This window comes from Camarhynchus parvulus, chromosome 3, assembly GCF_901933205.1.
Source record: "Camarhynchus parvulus chromosome 3, STF_HiC, whole genome shotgun sequence".
Classification (NCBI taxonomy): Eukaryota; Metazoa; Chordata; class Aves; order Passeriformes; family Thraupidae; genus Camarhynchus; species Camarhynchus parvulus.
Window position 1 is genome coordinate 32146025 of NC_044573.1, and position 16633 is coordinate 32162657.

General features: G+C 45.6%; 1 protein-coding gene across 1 annotated transcript; it reads left to right on the forward strand.

Annotated features, from left to right (window-relative positions):
• Positions 1-2826: 2826 nt before the first annotated feature.
• Positions 2827-6727, forward strand: LOC115901628 (cytochrome c oxidase assembly protein COX20, mitochondrial). Its single transcript, XM_030944402.1, has 4 exons — positions 2827-3020; positions 4494-4608; positions 4749-4812; positions 5272-6727. Exons 1-4 carry the CDS (start codon positions 2988-2990, stop codon positions 5411-5413), a joined length of 354 nt encoding a protein of 117 aa, XP_030800262.1. The 5' UTR covers positions 2827-2987; the 3' UTR covers positions 5414-6727.
• Positions 6728-16633: the final 9906 nt, after the last annotated feature.

Below are 16633 nucleotides of genomic sequence, written 5' to 3' on the forward strand. Positions count from 1 at the left end.
TAAGAACTGCATAAATATAGGAAAAGTTCAAACAGCTGAGCAAGTGGCAATCAGCACACCATGATGGATAGAACTGACCATGCATAGGCAGGTCTGCCAAGGGTCTCCAGCTCCAGTCAATGTCATTAAGGAAACAAGAATGTTTAGATATCTCAGTTGTGTTCTTTAGGGTCAGAAATTCAAGGCAGCAGCTCCAAACTTGCACATACAAGAAGCCTGGCTTCCAGAAAAAGCACAGTGTCCCTGCTAATGGAGACAGGCATGCACACAGGGGCTTTTGCTGTACCACCTTCCCTGTATGCACACTGGCAGAAGACAGTGGAAGATGCTCTGGGATGTGCCTCTGCTGGGCCAGGTGAACCAAGGGTTTAAATAAAAGTTGGTCCAGCTCTTCCAGCAAGTCACAAAACCAGTGGGGATATTCCAGTTGGCAAGGCAGAGGGCATATTCCAGCAGCTCTCACATTCCCTGTGTGATCACCCTTACAAAGTACCACATGCCCACGGAGCCTCAACCTCCCTGATCAACTTACAGGCTAAAACCTGCATTTCAGTGAGCCAGAAGTAGCCACCCTCATTTTTATTTGAGCCCAGGATGTGATAAAGAAGACCCTAGTCCCAGAGCCTTCAGAGCACACGAGGGTAAAAGCAACAGAAGTACAAGGCCCACACTTCAAGAGCCCTGTCCTCCTCAAGTGCTGGAGGACACCACCCCGTGCCCTCTGCACACCCTGGCATCTCAGGTGCCTAAGGGACATGAGGGAAGATGGCTGCATGCTTCAGGCCATCCCAAGTGTCCCTCTTCCTTAAGCTAAGCAGGCTCCAGCTCCAGCATCTTCACTCATCTGAAGCACTGACAAGCAGCCCTGTGTACTTCTAGCTCCACGAAGGGCAACAGTGATTCATTTTGGAGCAGCTTCTGAAGGACAAGAAGCAGAGCTGTGAGATGCAAAAAGCAGAGTAATGATCACGTACCAAAGAGAGGGGAAAAATTTTGAATGTTTATTGCAGTGTAATTTGTGTGATCTGGGTATTTGGGAAAAGGATAAATGATACATAGGGAAAACCATGTACTTCTCCTTAGCCTACTCTTGACTACTAGACAGAAGAGGCTCTATTTGTGTACTTTGCTCTCCACCATCTTAATTCTTTCAAAGCAAAAAAGAACCTTCCCTTCTTTTCCTTCAAAGTATGATCTGCTGCAGGCCAGGCCACCTCATTAGCAGCAAAAGCAGTGTCTCTTTTTTCACCGTGCCCTTGTTAATCTCAGACATGTCAGCATTCTCTTGGGATTTCTTGCTACATTCCTCAGTATTTGTCACTGCTGAATTTTTAAACCAACTAAAATAAAACTGGACATTACAAGCTTTTCCAAGGACAGATTATGTCAGTTATTTGGTTTTCCTATCATATAGCAAATGTCCTATGTTTGCATGTCTACATACATAATATACATTGATTTAAAAAAGGCCAAACTACTCAATTCGAGTGACTCCTACTGATCTTTTTAAAATGGATAGCAAATGTTGACTCGGAGTGTTCCATGAATTCAGAGCTCTGCCTGCAACGTCTATGAAGATGACAAAACAGTGATAGATTGGGACTGTTGGGAAAGATTGAGATTTGTTTCTAATCTCAATTTAAAGAGATTTAAAATAGCTCATGCAAATGTGCAGTAGCACTTTTCAGCTGGTGAAACATGAAAATTGGTTATGTGAAAGTACATTGTTTCCAAAATCCCACAAACACAGGAAAGACAAAAAGTAGTAATTGAAAATCCAAATGGACATAAATTTCAGTGTGTGAAAAAGACCATTTTATTTAGCACAGGATTAAAAAAACCCCAAACACATAATAATATTTAACAAGATCTGAAGATATCTCATGCCTCATAAGTCAGGACACACTGTTTTTTAGATCAAAGAGCAGTATTACACATCTCTCATCCTTGTTATACTTCATTGCTAAGATAGAAAAGGTCCTAAATTGAACCCGCCCTGTAATTTGCTACTTAGAGCCAAGTCTTCTTGCAGCAAAATGTATTTTTACAGTATCCTGGAGAACTGTACCTCTGTCCTAAGTCACTTAGCACTATTTACCTTTTCTCATCCTTACTGCAGGTACAGTTACACACCTCAGGGGCAATTTCCAGCATGTTCAAGTGATTTAGCACAGGCTGACCCCGCTAAATCAGGCTGAACGCGCAGGGGTTGCGTCCGATGCCGCTCCGCACGGCCGCCTCACAGGAGGCCATTTTCCAGAGCACTTCCGAATCAATTCTTCCTCCACCTCCTAATTCCCGCTGCCACCCGAGGACTTTTCTCCCAGCTGCACCAGTCATATTTTCCTCGGCCCATTCCAGCACCCTGGCATGCTGCCCCTGGCAATCAGCTCTCGGGATACACATCCCCGCATTCGTCAGGCTGGCCACGCTGCGCGAAGGATCCCGTAACCTCCTTCTCCCACTAGGCGCTACCCACTGAGCGCGTTTGCACTTCCCAGCCCCGTCGTTTCTCTTTTAGCTTTCGACAGCTGGGCTCACCCCAACCGCGACAGGGCCCCTATGGCGCCCGGCATGCCGGAGCGGGGCTGGGCCGCGCGTTCCCGCCGAGATCCGCGCGGATTCCCGGGATCCATACGGATTCCCAGCACCGCCCTCAGCCCCGCCCGGCCCGGGCGCGCGCCCGCGGCGGGGAGGGGGCGGGCAGCGCGAGGCGGGGGGCGGGGCGGGGCGAGCGCCGGCGCCCCGCCCCCACGGCCGCGTGCCCGCGCGCGCGCCCCCCGCGCCGTGACCCATTTCGCCGAACAAAGGATTCGCGCTGGAATCTCGCTCGGCGCCGGGACCTAAAATGGCGGCGGCGCGCCCATCCCCGCCCCTTCCGCGGGCGCCATAGAGATGGGGCGGGCAGAGCGGCCTCCCCTCGGCGCCGCTCTGTACTCGGGCGCAGCCCCGGCTCGCTGGTGCGGGTGGGAAGGCGCTGCCGCGGCATGGCGGGCGAGGGCGACTCTGAGCCGGAGAAGGTAATGGAGGGCGGGGGGGGGCGGCGAGGGCCCAGGAGGAGAATGAGGATGATCATGAGGAAGAGGCGGAGGATGAGGATGAGGAGGAGCTGCCCGCGGCAGCCCCGCGCTGGGGACACGTGAGGTCATTGCAGAGCAGCAGTGACCGTGCCTCCACCGCCCCGCGCCGCTGTTCCAGCGCCCGAGGAAATAGCTGGGGAACAATTCACGGAAGCCCACGGCAGAACTGGGGCTCCGCCAGGCCAGGCGGGCGGGCGGGGTTTGGGTTTGGGCCGTGTTCCCCCGGGTCCCTCCGCGGGACTTCGTCTTGGCGGGCGAAGCACCGTGGTGAGGCCGGAGGGTTCGTGAGGCCGGTGGTCAGCAGTGGTCAGAGATAACAAATGATGCCCAGCCTGGCAACAGGTGAGACGCTATTTTAAAAGGATGCATCACGCTGCATGGATGTAGCAGGGATACCTTCTTAGCCAACAACAGCAACATATCAAGTGACTTCTTCCATATGAGAGCACTTGAAATCATTAGGAGGTTCGACCAACATAGACCACATCCTTTCTGTCTCGCTTGTTCACAGGGACAGCTGATGGCTGTCCCTAGGGAACATGGATAAAACTAACGCTGGGGATTTCCATGCTTGCCATCCCCATTACCACAGTGACACAATGACTCCTCTCAGAGTTGTCAGCTCTCCGCAAGCAGTTGAGCACTGTAGTACTCCTTCAAAATTTACTTTGACCAAGTGGAATACCTTCACAACAAAATAAAACAATCGCCTTTGATGAATTTTGCTACACTTGCACACATGATTCTTCATGCTCTAATGGTTTAAGCACAAGAGACTGAAACGTGTTCTTACACCATCCCTGACCAAAGGACTGGCAGCCAAAAAATGTTCAGGGGTTACTGAGGGGCAGCTGCCTTGACCCTGACCCATGTGCCCAGCCCCTGCCTAGACATAGGCTTAGGTCATAAATTAGTTAGGTTTATAAATATTTTTATTCAGTATTAGGTTCTCTACTACATGCTCATTCTCCAGTAAGTTAACTTTTTTTAAGCACATTTGCTTGCTTCAGGTACTAAACTTACATGTCATGACTAACTGCATACTTGATTGTAGCCTTCCTTCTTTGTTGCGGTGTAACAAAAATCCTGGTTTCTTCAGGGTCTTCTCTCTTCTTTTTTTGGTGAATGTAAAGGTAAGAAATTAGTTAATTTGTAATATTCAGTGGAAAGGATGGATCAACAGTTTTGTGCAAAACTATATTATATAAATTAATAGTTAACTCTTCCAGAAACATCCCTGATATATCTGTACCTGTTCACTTTTGGTCATTTATAACCCTGGACACAGTAAGTTCTCAACTAGTTATGCTTGACTATTAAGATAACAAGTTTTACAGCTGAGTTGGCATCATAGACTTCTACGGAAGCGATTCTTTAGATTTATGAGGTTTTTTGTTTTGTTTTGTCTTACAGTCCTTTAAACTATTTGGATTTCTCGATGTTAAAAATACCCCATGTGCACGAGAATCAGTGCTCTATGGCTCCTTGGGGGCTTTAGTTATGGGTCTTGGACATTTTTTAGCAACTAGTAAGTACTTACTCCTTTTGGGTTTTATATATTCATTTGCAAGAAAAAAACTTGTACTTGCTGTTATGTGTTATTAATCATGGGGAGCCATACAAGTTGTTTTCTGTAACTTTTCTGAAGATTTTTTGTTTTTCTTTCAGGTAGAGTTAAAAGATCTTGTGATGTTGCAGTCGGTAGCTATATTTGCACAATGTTAGGATACTGGTATGTAAAATTCTTCTTCAATTTTGACAGGCCTATGTTGACTAGATGGTACAACATGATCCCTGTGTTTCAGTTTTCAGAAACAGTGTTTCGTGTTGGTTTTGAAACCACATTAAAAAAACTGCCTAGCAAAGCATCCTCTTCCTTCTCCCCAAAATACTTATCTTCTTTAAAGGAAAACATTTCACTCTGTTTGAATGTTTATGTTTATATATATATATATTTAAAATACCTCATATTGTTTCTTGAATTCTAAGCTATCAACTCCCCCACTTATTTCCATTTTTCTTAATTATTTTTTCCTTTTCATACCCCATCCTTATGTCCTAATTCCAAAGGCAGCATGCTTAATTTTACTAGCAATGTGGTTGCAACTTTTCAGCTGCCTGAATGACTCCGGTTTGATCCTTCCACTCATATAAAGCAGGGAATTGTGTTTCCTTTTATCCCCTCCCTTAGGTTTTACTGCAGGTTCAACTTGGCCCAGCAAAGGATCCGGCAAAGAATGCTTAAAGAAGGAATGAAAAACCGATTTTTATTTGAAGGCAGTTATCTTGATCCAGAAAAGAAACAAACTGGCAGTGAAAGAAGCAATTCATAGGTTGCTCCGGAAGAGTTGTGGTTTAATACATCTTCAGGAAAAGGTGGTCCAAAAAAAAGTCAGTATACACTGCAAGCCTGTGAGGTGTCTAAAACTGGTAAATCATGGTTTTCCTAGCAAATCTGAGCAGGAAATTCTTAGTGAATCTGTTAAGTCAGTACAAGCCTTGCTTTGTTTCATGTATGTATGTATGTGACTGCACACATTTGGAATGACATCCTGTTAAACATCTGGGAGCTGGTATGTTCTCTTCAGGGTCTCAGAGGATTAAGGACAGTGATTTGGGACTGCTTTAACTTCCATTATAAACAGAGTGTGGTTTGTTTTAGCAAAGTTGTAATTACATCTCATTCAAATACAGGAAAATATTTCCATCACCTGTTGAGCCTTCAGTGCTATTATTAACAGTGCTGTTTGTGAAACAGGAATATTTCAACAGTAGGAGAAGGCTTTGCTTGTGCAAAGTGGGTGATAGTCAGCAGCCTTTGTAAGATTTCAGCTGCAGGATAACCAGATAACTTACATACATTGTGGAGCTGAAGGATTTCCATCTTTGTTCTATTTGAAACTATGAATAAAATCACACTTCAGAGTAGTCTAAACTTTGTAATCAAATAATTTTTTACTTCATTAAAACTCTTGCGACTTAAGACGCTTCTCTACTGTTTGTGGAATCATAATCTACATTATTTGTGAGTAGCAATGCTTGTTTTTTCTTTCATTTTTTTCTTTAAAGGCATGTTCTACAGTGATTTTCAGTTAAAAGAAATATCAGTACATAATGTCAAGGAAACGATCTTACTTGGAAATACAGTGTTAGGTCTAATAGCATATTGGTAAAAAGATGAGTGATGACATCAGTCGCTTGCTTCTGCCTGCACGAGTGACACAATGTTTTTATTTTACATATAATGATTTATGGTCTATTATGCTGTAAGCACTTTCTGGTCTAAAGGCATGTCACCAAGCAAAAACAGTCGTTTTCCCCCAGCCTCTACTTAGTCTGAGAGAGTTTGTGATCTGTTGTTAACTCACATTGGTGCAGGGTGGTTTGAAAATCCAGATGTAAACAGCAGTATTGTTCCACTTATTTATTTGGAAATATACTTGAGAGCACTAAACAAACATACTATTTACATGGAGAAAATTAAACTTTTACCCTCTCTGGATTAGCTGCTTATAAGAAGAAAACAAACCTATATACTCTAATTCCTTTTTGCCACTCTATTCCTCATGTTTGTTCTGAAGGAAACAAAGATAAATTTTATTGAGGACACTGACTTCAATATTTTATATAAAAAGTTTTCAGAAGAATTAATGCAATGAAACACTTACTGTCCTCACTGCAAATTCCAAACTGAGAAGTTAATTGGTAGCGAATTCAGAAGAGAAAAATGTTTCCCCTGGTTCTGTGCTGGCTGGGGGGCCAAGGGGGTGTGGGAGGCTTCTTCTCCTTGGGGTGGAAGCTGTTGCTTCGTAAAGCCCTTGGAGCAGCAGTGGGAAACTGAGCGAGCCATGAAGCTGGTCTTAACAAGCTCCTGTTTTAATACATGGTTGAGTTCTTTCCTATCTGACCTAAGAAAAGAAAGTGCAACCTAAGCAGGGGGTCTTTTGGCTGAGAGGTCATAGGTCAGCTGGGGGTTTAGGCAACAAAAGCACAGGGATGAAAATCTACTCTTTGGCAAAGAGCAGCTGTAGAGAGAGAAGTGAAGGGTGTTTTGTGCTAATGGAAAGAAATTAGCGTGTGCATAATGGCATCCTTCAAAAGACACACATACTGTGACTGGTGAGAAAGTAGAAGCAGCATTATGATACTGTGTAAGTAAAAAAAAATCTGGGGAAAATTGCAGCATTAAATCCTCTCTGGTTTTAATTGGTGTCAGTGTAAGTTACTGTATTTAAGGATATTTGCCCAATAGCAGCTTAACCACAGTTTAAGCAATAACTGTGAAATGCTAGATGTATCTGCATTGCATAGATAACTCATCTAACACTTTTGCTTCACTGTGCAGAGTGTAAAATGAGCATGCCAGATGTTCACAGAAAAACTGGGGAAGATGCAATGTGCAGGCAGCCTGGCCCGCACAGCGGAGCTTCAGTGTTTACTAAAACTTGAGGTGGAGTTAACTGAAAGTTGAGGCCTTTGCCGAATAGGGCAGGGCAGGGATATAAGACAAGGAAGCAGTGAGCAGGACTCTGTTGGTGGGAAAGGGGGGCTGCAACAGCAGAGGGAAGAATGCTTATGGTCAAACATGCAGGGGAAAAAGTCTGGCATTATTCCTCAAAGTGCTGGCTCCAGCTGCTTCCGTGCCAGCTGTGGAGAGTGAATTGAAAGTGACTGATGGGTTAGGCCAATTAAAGAGTTAGAGACAGGATAAAACAAAAAAGTCTCAAAGCTGTTGCTTGTCATAAATTAGGATACATTGACAAGAAAACAAAAATTTCTGTTATTTAATTCTGACATTTGAAAACAACGACATAACTATATTTTTTAAATTAGTGAGTTGTATCCCTATTTATCTGTTACTGTAATTTCATAAATCTTAAGTCATTGGTGGAAATGAGTAGCACACCTCTGTATTTTATTATCAGACTTGAAATGTAAAAGAATTGCAGCTAATGACAGATACGATAGTGTTTGCTTTGCTTTGCCTAAATTAAAACTTACCAGACAGTTACTAGGATGGAAAAGAAAAAAATAATTTTTAAGATGTTTGGTTTTCAGCCTCCTCAGAATAAATCATAAAAAGGGAGAGAATGGAGTATAGCAACTTGAAACCCTAAGTTGTTAAAACTCTGTTTATTTCACCGACAGTTACATTACTTGGTAACTGAGCAATGACTGACAAGCAGTTTTTATCCCTGAAGTTAGGGAAGTCCTTCCTTAAAGCAGCCTAAGCGACCAGCAAAATAGAAAGCTGGGTTTATGGCCCCATTGCTCCTCCACACCTTTCTCTTCCCGTTCCCCGCAGTAGTAATACTCTGGGAAAAGGCATTTGCAGCCTCCTCCAGCAGGAGCGCACACCTGGGACTGCAGCAGCGGCCAGAGGCCACTTGTGCAAGGTGTGTCCTCCAGGTCCTTCGGGAAGGGAAGTCACTGTGGGAGGCACCTGGAGATCTAAGGTTAATTGCCAGTCCCATTCCCAGAGCTGTGTGTGATCAGGTGCCTCTCACAGGTGCAAATGTCCTTCAGCCATTGGCAGATGCAACGGGGCTCAGAACCCAGGAACTTTTCTGAAGGTGACAGCACAGGCAATTACAGCTGCCATCCCAAACTTGTCCCTTTACCTCTTTACCCAGGCAGAGATTTTAGGGAGATGTTGGCCCTCTCTGCATTTTGCAGGCTTCCAGACTCTTTGTGTGTCACCACCCACCCCATGTCCTTGAGTGCTGCAAAGTAAAGGTCATCTCTTGTCACTGAGCCTGGCTTTTGGTAGGGTTTTTTCGTTTGGGTTTGGAGGAAGTACGTTTGTTATTTCTGGTATAAGCAATCCAGGTAACAATGAAGTACTGTGTGAATTCAGCTGTAATGAGCTCCCAAGCAAAATATTTTCTCCAGCTTAGTAGACTAATTCCCATACTTCTCTTGTTCCTATCCAGACATTTAGCTCAAGAGCTCAGTGGTTACCCATTAAAGTTGTTTGCTTGCTCCATGAAAGCAAACTCTTGAAACAAATACATTGTTCTTGCCTTGGAAAACTGATCAAAACAGAGTTTTACAGTATATTCAGATGCTCAAGAAGATGATCCATTGAATTTTTTTTTCCCATAAGTGAAGAACCAAGAACTAATTCCATATCAGAAGTGGAACTGAGTTTTAGTCAGTGACTCAAGGCCTTGGAACAGATAACTTTATTACATTTAAAATTAAAATATTACATTAAGCACATACAGCTGCTAAACCATCAGAGGGTGGTGGAGAAGGAGAGTAATGAGAGGTCGATCTTTGGATGACAGTTTGAGGAAAACTCAGGCTTTTGTTCATGGCTAACAGCACCTTGACTAAGGGTAGGTCTCCTCTTTTTCACACACTCCTTTGGTTTTTTCCTGCTTGAGTTCATAGTTTGCCTGAGAGGCATCCAGCAGGGGGTCAGTCTGCCTGTTCCTGCAGGAATAGGTCATGGCATCCTTATGTCTGCTTGTTTTCAAGATTAAGAGCAGTTTGTTCTGAGGCTATTTTAATCCTGCCAGCTTCTGTCATCTGTCATGAGCAAGAGTGTGTCAAAACCCTCAACTCTTCTGAACATGCCAGGAGCCCTCTGGCAGTACCTAAAATGTACCATGGGAGTGGGCAATTACCACGGCAGGGATTGTTCTCTTTAGACTGGTCACAGCTCCAAAAATACCCAGATTGTATAGAGTGGTGATCTAGTGAACAGAAACAAAGATTCCCCCTTTTCCTGCTCTGGAGAGAAGGAAGCACATGCTTTGCATATTTTTTAAACTCCTTGTTTATTTTGTCAAATGCTGTAACAAAGAGCAGCAGGTGTGCTCTCAGCCAATGTGAGTTTTCTCCCTAGACAACAGATCCTCATCTCTCCTATTAATGGCAAATGGCTTGTGATAACTCTGGTGCTCACAGTGTGCTTTTATCCATGACACATCTTGGTCTTCAGTCCTGCATATACATACATGGCAGGTCTTTGGAGTTCACTTACAAGCTTTACAGCTCTGGCTGATATTCATGTTTTCTGACATCCAGGTCAAGAGTTCTTACCACCTTTACCTTTGCCAGGTGGCCACAGTGAGAGATCTTTCTCCACCATGTCATCGCTGTGACAGTGCACAGATGCTGTGGAAACAGGATGAGAGTTGCAGCCCACTTGCCACTGCTCTTTGTTATGTTACTTAAGCAATTAAAGGGAAGCTAATACCCCTCCCTTTCAGGAAACCTTCAGGCTCTGGCTGAGATAGTGGCAATATCTCTGAAGATGAAAAGCCAATAACAGGTTTATTACTGGACTGATACATTTCCACAAATGGCTGTTGCAGGACTCCTTCACAGAGCAAATACACAGCAAAAAAATCGTAACAGCCTGTTCCTCCCTGAACAGGGAAAAGTACCCTGTTCAGACCCCCCCAAAGAAATCTGGAGCTACCAGTGATTGTTACATGCTGTGCTGATAATGCTTTCATCCAATATTTAAAGCCCTTGAGGGCTGTCCTGAGGCAGCACTGGGAGGCCATGACAGAACTTGTTTGACTCGGTTTCTTAGCTCTGATAGTATCCCAGTGTCACATTCTTCTTCATGAGACTCCCAGATGGATGACAGGGGACCTAAACCTCACAAGGTCCCCTTGAAGCAGTACCCTAGAGGGCTTCTTACACCCATTAACAAGTACAATGGCCCTCTCCTTCCTGAAAGCCAGTCAGCATTAATTTCTACTCAGAAATTTCTCTGTCACCATTCTACTGGGGACACCATACCTCAGTCTGTACATCTCTGTCACCCACACAAGAGCCTTATCTAAGAGCACCTAAGTGGGTCACAGAGTGGCCCCCGACCAGATGGCCAGGCAGCCGCTCCCTCGGAGCACTGCTGGTCCCAGCAGAGCCAGGGACGCCCCCGCACATGGCTCTATGGACACACACGTGCAGCCACACTCCCCACGCTATAGGAATGCTGTTACATGCCACAAACCACAGCTCTGTGTGAAATCACACTCTCCTAGTATGGCACCAAACCGGAAAAAATTCATCGGGGTTTAGGTAATGATATAGCAGCAGCACGGTCCCTCTACTCACGGCCTCCTGTGGGATCCATGCTAATTGGAATACAGCCACCATCCAAGGAGCAGCCCATGCACTCCCTCCCTTCCCCCACCAGCCCTTTCAGCACTGTAATCTTCCCTGGTTTGTACTGGAACTAGAGAAGGATACTTGGACTTGGTAAATAATGGACCTTTCAAGGCAGTAAGTACCTATAAAAACAAGATCATTCCTGAAAACTTTCCTTCAATGTCTGCACGAGAATCTGCTGAAAGAAACGGTTGGAGTCTCTCATTTCCCTTCTGTGGGTGTTTCCTTAAAGGAAAAAAAAAAAAAAAAAGGGGCTGGCCGGCTGCCAGGCTGTGGAGGCACATAAATATCCTGGGGCTGTGCCAACGCAGCCGCTGAAGCAGCAGCAGCCCCCTCCTCCCAGGAATGTCCGTCCGGGAGCCGCTGATTTTCAGGAAGTGTCTCCCGGCCTCCACCACCTTCTCCATCGCCAGGGAGACTGTGGAGTTTTCTCAGTGCCGAGCAGGGCTGGGCTCGGCGTGCAGCCCTGCGGACTGGAGCGCTGGATCACAGTGATTGCTCCCACCTCCTTGCCTTTGGAGGGAGCAGCTCCTCTTGCAGCCACATACGGGAGGGAACCGGGCAGTCATCTCGAGCTTCGGCAGCTGGTGTGATGCTTGGGGGGCTCTGCTCCACACAGGAGATTCTTCTCCTTGTAACAAAGGGGCAGGCAAGTTCATGCAAAAGGTGTGATTGATGGAATATCCTAGGTCTGGGATCCAAATGCCCAGATGGTGACATTTAATTGTTGTGTTCGCTGATACTTAAGTATTGAAGTAGTTCTTACTGAACTATCACAGCTGCTTTCTGCAAGGTCTCTCAGACTAAGCAGGGCAAACACACAAGACATTTAATTTGCACAAGTAATTTACTGGAATTACTTGTGCAAAAAGAAACTAATGTTTCTTTTTGAGGTGCTTGTCTCACTATTTAACAATAGATTAGATTTTATTATTGTTGTTGTTGTTTTATAGGGCAGCTGCTTGCCTAATGGCGTGTTCACTAGAGGCTGGGAAGCAGTTAGCTGAATCACAGCCCTGCTGAAGGGGATGGGACTTACAGTGGCTGCCAAGTTGAATGTAGGCCAGGAGAGTGCTCTCTTTGCAAATAAGTCAGCCTGCAGTCTGGGCTCCATCATGAACTATGTGGTCAGTGAATGCAGAGATGCACTTATCCACCAGTACTGACACTGCTGAGCAGTGCATGTAATATTGCTGCCCAGCTTTGGGCTTCTTGCTCAACAAGGATGTCAAAAAAATGTGGAGACTCCAGTGATGGGCTCCTAAGGCGTCCATGGACCTTAAGGCCTGCCCTCTGGAAAGACAATGGAAGGAGCTGGATTTGGTCTGTGGGGTCAACTAAAAAGAGCCAAGTATTATCTGCAGGACAGTTACAAAGATGGAGCCAAACATCTCCTGGTAGCTGCAGGAGATGCGGCAGGGGCAATGGCCACAAACTCCAGCTTGGGGGCTCCAGGCTAGGCAGGAGGACAGGCCTGGTTTGCTCTGAGGGCAATGCACAGGGCAGCCCAGAGAGGCCATGTAATTTCCACCCTTTGCAGGTTTTCAAGCATCTCTAGACAAAGCCCCGACTGACCTCAGCACAGGTGCCAGTCCTGCTGCAAGTGGGAGGATTGACTCCATGTCCAGAAGCAAATCTCTGTGATTCTGCAGCCTACAGAGACGCAGAGAATCTGCAAACTCAAGGCAGGAAAAACCTGCTGCCATGCAGAGGACAGCCTTTTTGAAGAGCATCCCTTTTTGCCTTCAGGAATCGTTCTCTCCAAGGCTGGGTGGGAGGCCCCACAACATTGTAGGTGCTGTGGCAGCAGCAGGGAGCACGTAGCAGAGAAGACAAAGTGTGCAGCATGTGGAGGTGCCAGGCTTTGGGTACACAGCCCTGCTGCTCACAACCTGCATGTGATGCTGCATGTGGACTCACCTCTGGTAGCTCAACTTTTCTCACTCTTGTTTCTCAGCAAACTCCAAGTGTTTCAGCAAACCCCAAGTGTCACTTCTTTCAGAAAATGGTATTACAAGTAAATACCTCCTTTGAGACTTACTAATTTCTTTCCCCCATCTCTACATCTTACCCATAGTTTTGATTTTAGTAACTTCTAGGACTAAAAGTACTCTGTAGATCAAAGATTGTCTACTAAACCAGAAGAGATAACAAAAACTTGCTCTAAAGTAACACTTGCATATTGAGTCACCCACAAGTAATATTTCTAGGTTTTTTACACTTGTCTTTGTTTTTTGCTATTGATGTTGACAACATGTTAAACATCGAGCATCTTTTTTAAGCTACAGCTAAGTTTACATAGCAACCAACATAGCTGAATCCTCCTGCCACTCCCAGTACTGGTAGAAAGACAAACTAAGGCAAGAGTCACATCCAAAGTAATTGCTGGCCAAGTCCTGATTTCAGCCAGTTTCCTGTAAGGGCTGGCTCTGGAGAGGCCTTCTGTGCTGGAGGAGATGGCTGGTGCCTAGCAAAGCAGAGAAGCTTCACAAAACTAACCACTACTCTGCCACTGTTTAAAGAGAAGGCCTTCTTCTCCTCTCTACCTGCATGGGGGCTTTGCCTGGGATGAGGATGTGCATGAGAGAGGCACTGCTCTAACTTCACCACAGCCGGGCTTTGACACCCCCGAGTTACAAAGCTGCTCTTCTGGGTTTCACTTGCTCCTCAGCAGCTTTTTCTGACACCCTGGAGCTTTCCCCATCCTCCACAGTGCTTTGGGCCAAGTTGTCTCCAGCTGTACTTACTCCTCCCTTGCTAGTTCACAAATACAGTGTGTGCACACTTCTCTGCTTGGGAAAGCCCAGCCCCTGGCAGCTAACATCTGCAGAAGTGTCAAAGTATTTCATGTCTCTGCAACTCAGTTTGATTTCTTGTGGCTTTGCCTGAGGTTGCCCTGTTAGAAAGCAGTGGCCTAGTTTTTCAAAAGGTCATGGACAAAGAAACTTCCTAATCTTAAAATATGACTTCATCGCCTATTTCTATTAAAAGCAGTGCTTGGAGTGTTGCAAGGAAAAAAAAATAGTGGCTTACATCATGAGTAAGAATTTTTCTTTCAATTCAAGTGGTTTGGACTGCAAGGATGTAGCCAGAACACTGATTTAATTCATTCCACTATGACAAAAAGTGGGCACAGCGTCTAAAAATCTCTTTGCTGCTGAGCTGTCCTGCAGTAGGCACTGAAAAGAGCTCGTGTGCAGGTGCCACTCACACCGAGCTCCTACACACAGGTGGCAGCACTGCCGGGTCCTCCCGGTGCAGCAGGGGAAGCAGCCCAGCTGCTGGAACGGCCAGCTCCCGACAGCAGAGCCGGCTGTGGGGACAGGGATCTCTCTCATAAGCCACCCTAGAGCCAAAGCCTGCCCCTGATGTCCCACAGCTGTTTACCAAGCCCTCTCACGCAGGACACCGCCCTCGCCAAGACCGTGGCGTGTCGGGGAAGCACCTCCAGGTACACAGCGTGTATCCTAGCGACTGTAACCAGCAAAGGCAGCAATACAGCTGGAGTTTGTTTGGTTGTTAAGCGGGCGCTTCCTCCCGGGACACGCAGCGCAGCCCTGCCTTGAGCCTGCAGCCCAGCGCGCACGGCCCCCGCCGAAGGATGGGTGAGGCGGCAGCAGCTGCATCACACGGGGCTGCAAGGACAGCACCAGCAGCAGCACCAGCACTGCTGCCAACAGCGGCACAGGCACCACGTGCCATGGTCCCATTGGCACAGAGCTAAGCCCGAAGCTATCCAGGTTTGTACTCTTGTTAGGGAAAAAACCCATTTCAGGTAGAAAAAGCCAAAGCCAGTTTGCACTCCAAAAGGAAAAGCATCCCAAAACATGAGCCCAAACCCCAGTGTTGTAGGCCACTGTCTGTGCCACCGCCACCAGCAGCACGGCTGCTCTGATCCAAGTACTTTCCTGCATGTAAACAAACCCTTGTAAGCTGTAAGAAATCACTGAACGTGACAGATGGCTCAGCCCTCTCGTTTTGGCAATGTACCGCTGTACCCTCCTCACCTTTCTATAGCCAGCCACCAGCTAGGTTTCATATTGTCCTTTTTAAATGCAAACTGTGGGTATTTTAGTATTAGTGACTCTTTAGGCAACTGTTTCTCTATAAAAGCCATTTTCACATGGCAAAATAAATCCCTTCTCTCGGAATATTCAGAGCTACGTTGAGAGTGAGTGTGTGGGCGGACCCAGGCAGAATACATGGCTCCATGCAAGCGCTGCTCTCCACTCAACTGTGACAAATCACAAGCAGGATGTATGTGGACTTTTCCACCCCCTCTCTGAGCTACACGTGTCCCAGGTAGAGCATGTGCTGAAGCTTTTTTGAATTCTGTTCCTCAGATAGTGCTAAACTTACCAACACAGCTTTTGTTGGAGAGGAGTATTTTTAATAGAAACAGGATACTCCTTTTTTAGTGTGAGAGTTGAAGTGTCTCACGTGTGGCTGTTTTGTTGGGTTTTTTTTTCAAACACCATACAGCAGAGAAACTGAAAACAAAACATCCCAGACTTTTGAATTGAAATACAGGCTTTACAACCACATAGTAAGTGTAGGCTCTTATATTTTAGTTTAAGACTATTATAATTTTATAGAGTACCAAAATAAGCAAAGGATCAGCACTCCATACAAAGTGTTAGTTCTTGTGAGGAGGGTAGAAGGGAAATGGACTTTAATTACACTAAACTTTTTTTTGCAAGTCTAAAGAAAACTCCATTTCAGCAAAACATATTTGGGTTTCAATTCCCCAAATTTCATTAAATAATGTTTCTTTTAAGACAATTTACATTTTTCTCATTCAAAGTAAAGGGATGATTTCAAGCACTATTAACAAGGAGGTGGTGCTGGTAATGTTTAATGTCAATATGCAATGGCATCTGCTATAAAGGCTAGAAGAGCAACACAAGCTTATCTTTACTTCTGGAGACTACTAGAAATTGACCAACACTGGAGAAAGGTTTCAAGCACAGCACACGACTCTAGCTCTAGGCTGCTGTCAGGAAGCCTCTGCTAGTCCATACACTGCCACGGGGACTGCCAGCACCCTCCGGGGCCCTGATGGCGGCAGTGCCACGTGCTCTCACGTGTGTGCCCCGTGTCCCTCTTACAATGGGTACATCTTTTCCCTGTCTTACGGCATTAGAACGCAAGTTAGCAGCTAACATTGCCACTACAATTTTACAGAAGCATAAAGCTGAACAAAATAGCAGTTAAAACAAATTGAAGTTAAACTCTCTGTTAAACTCCGTGACAATCCTGCCTCCTGTCCTACTCCCTGTCCAAATCCTCCTCCTGCTCCTTCCCTAATGGCTATTTTACAATAGAGGTTACGTGGATTTACATGATGCAAGCGCAACTCAAAGACTTTTGCCTATACATATAACCATGTTAAACTGTGAATTATACATGTGATAGATCTC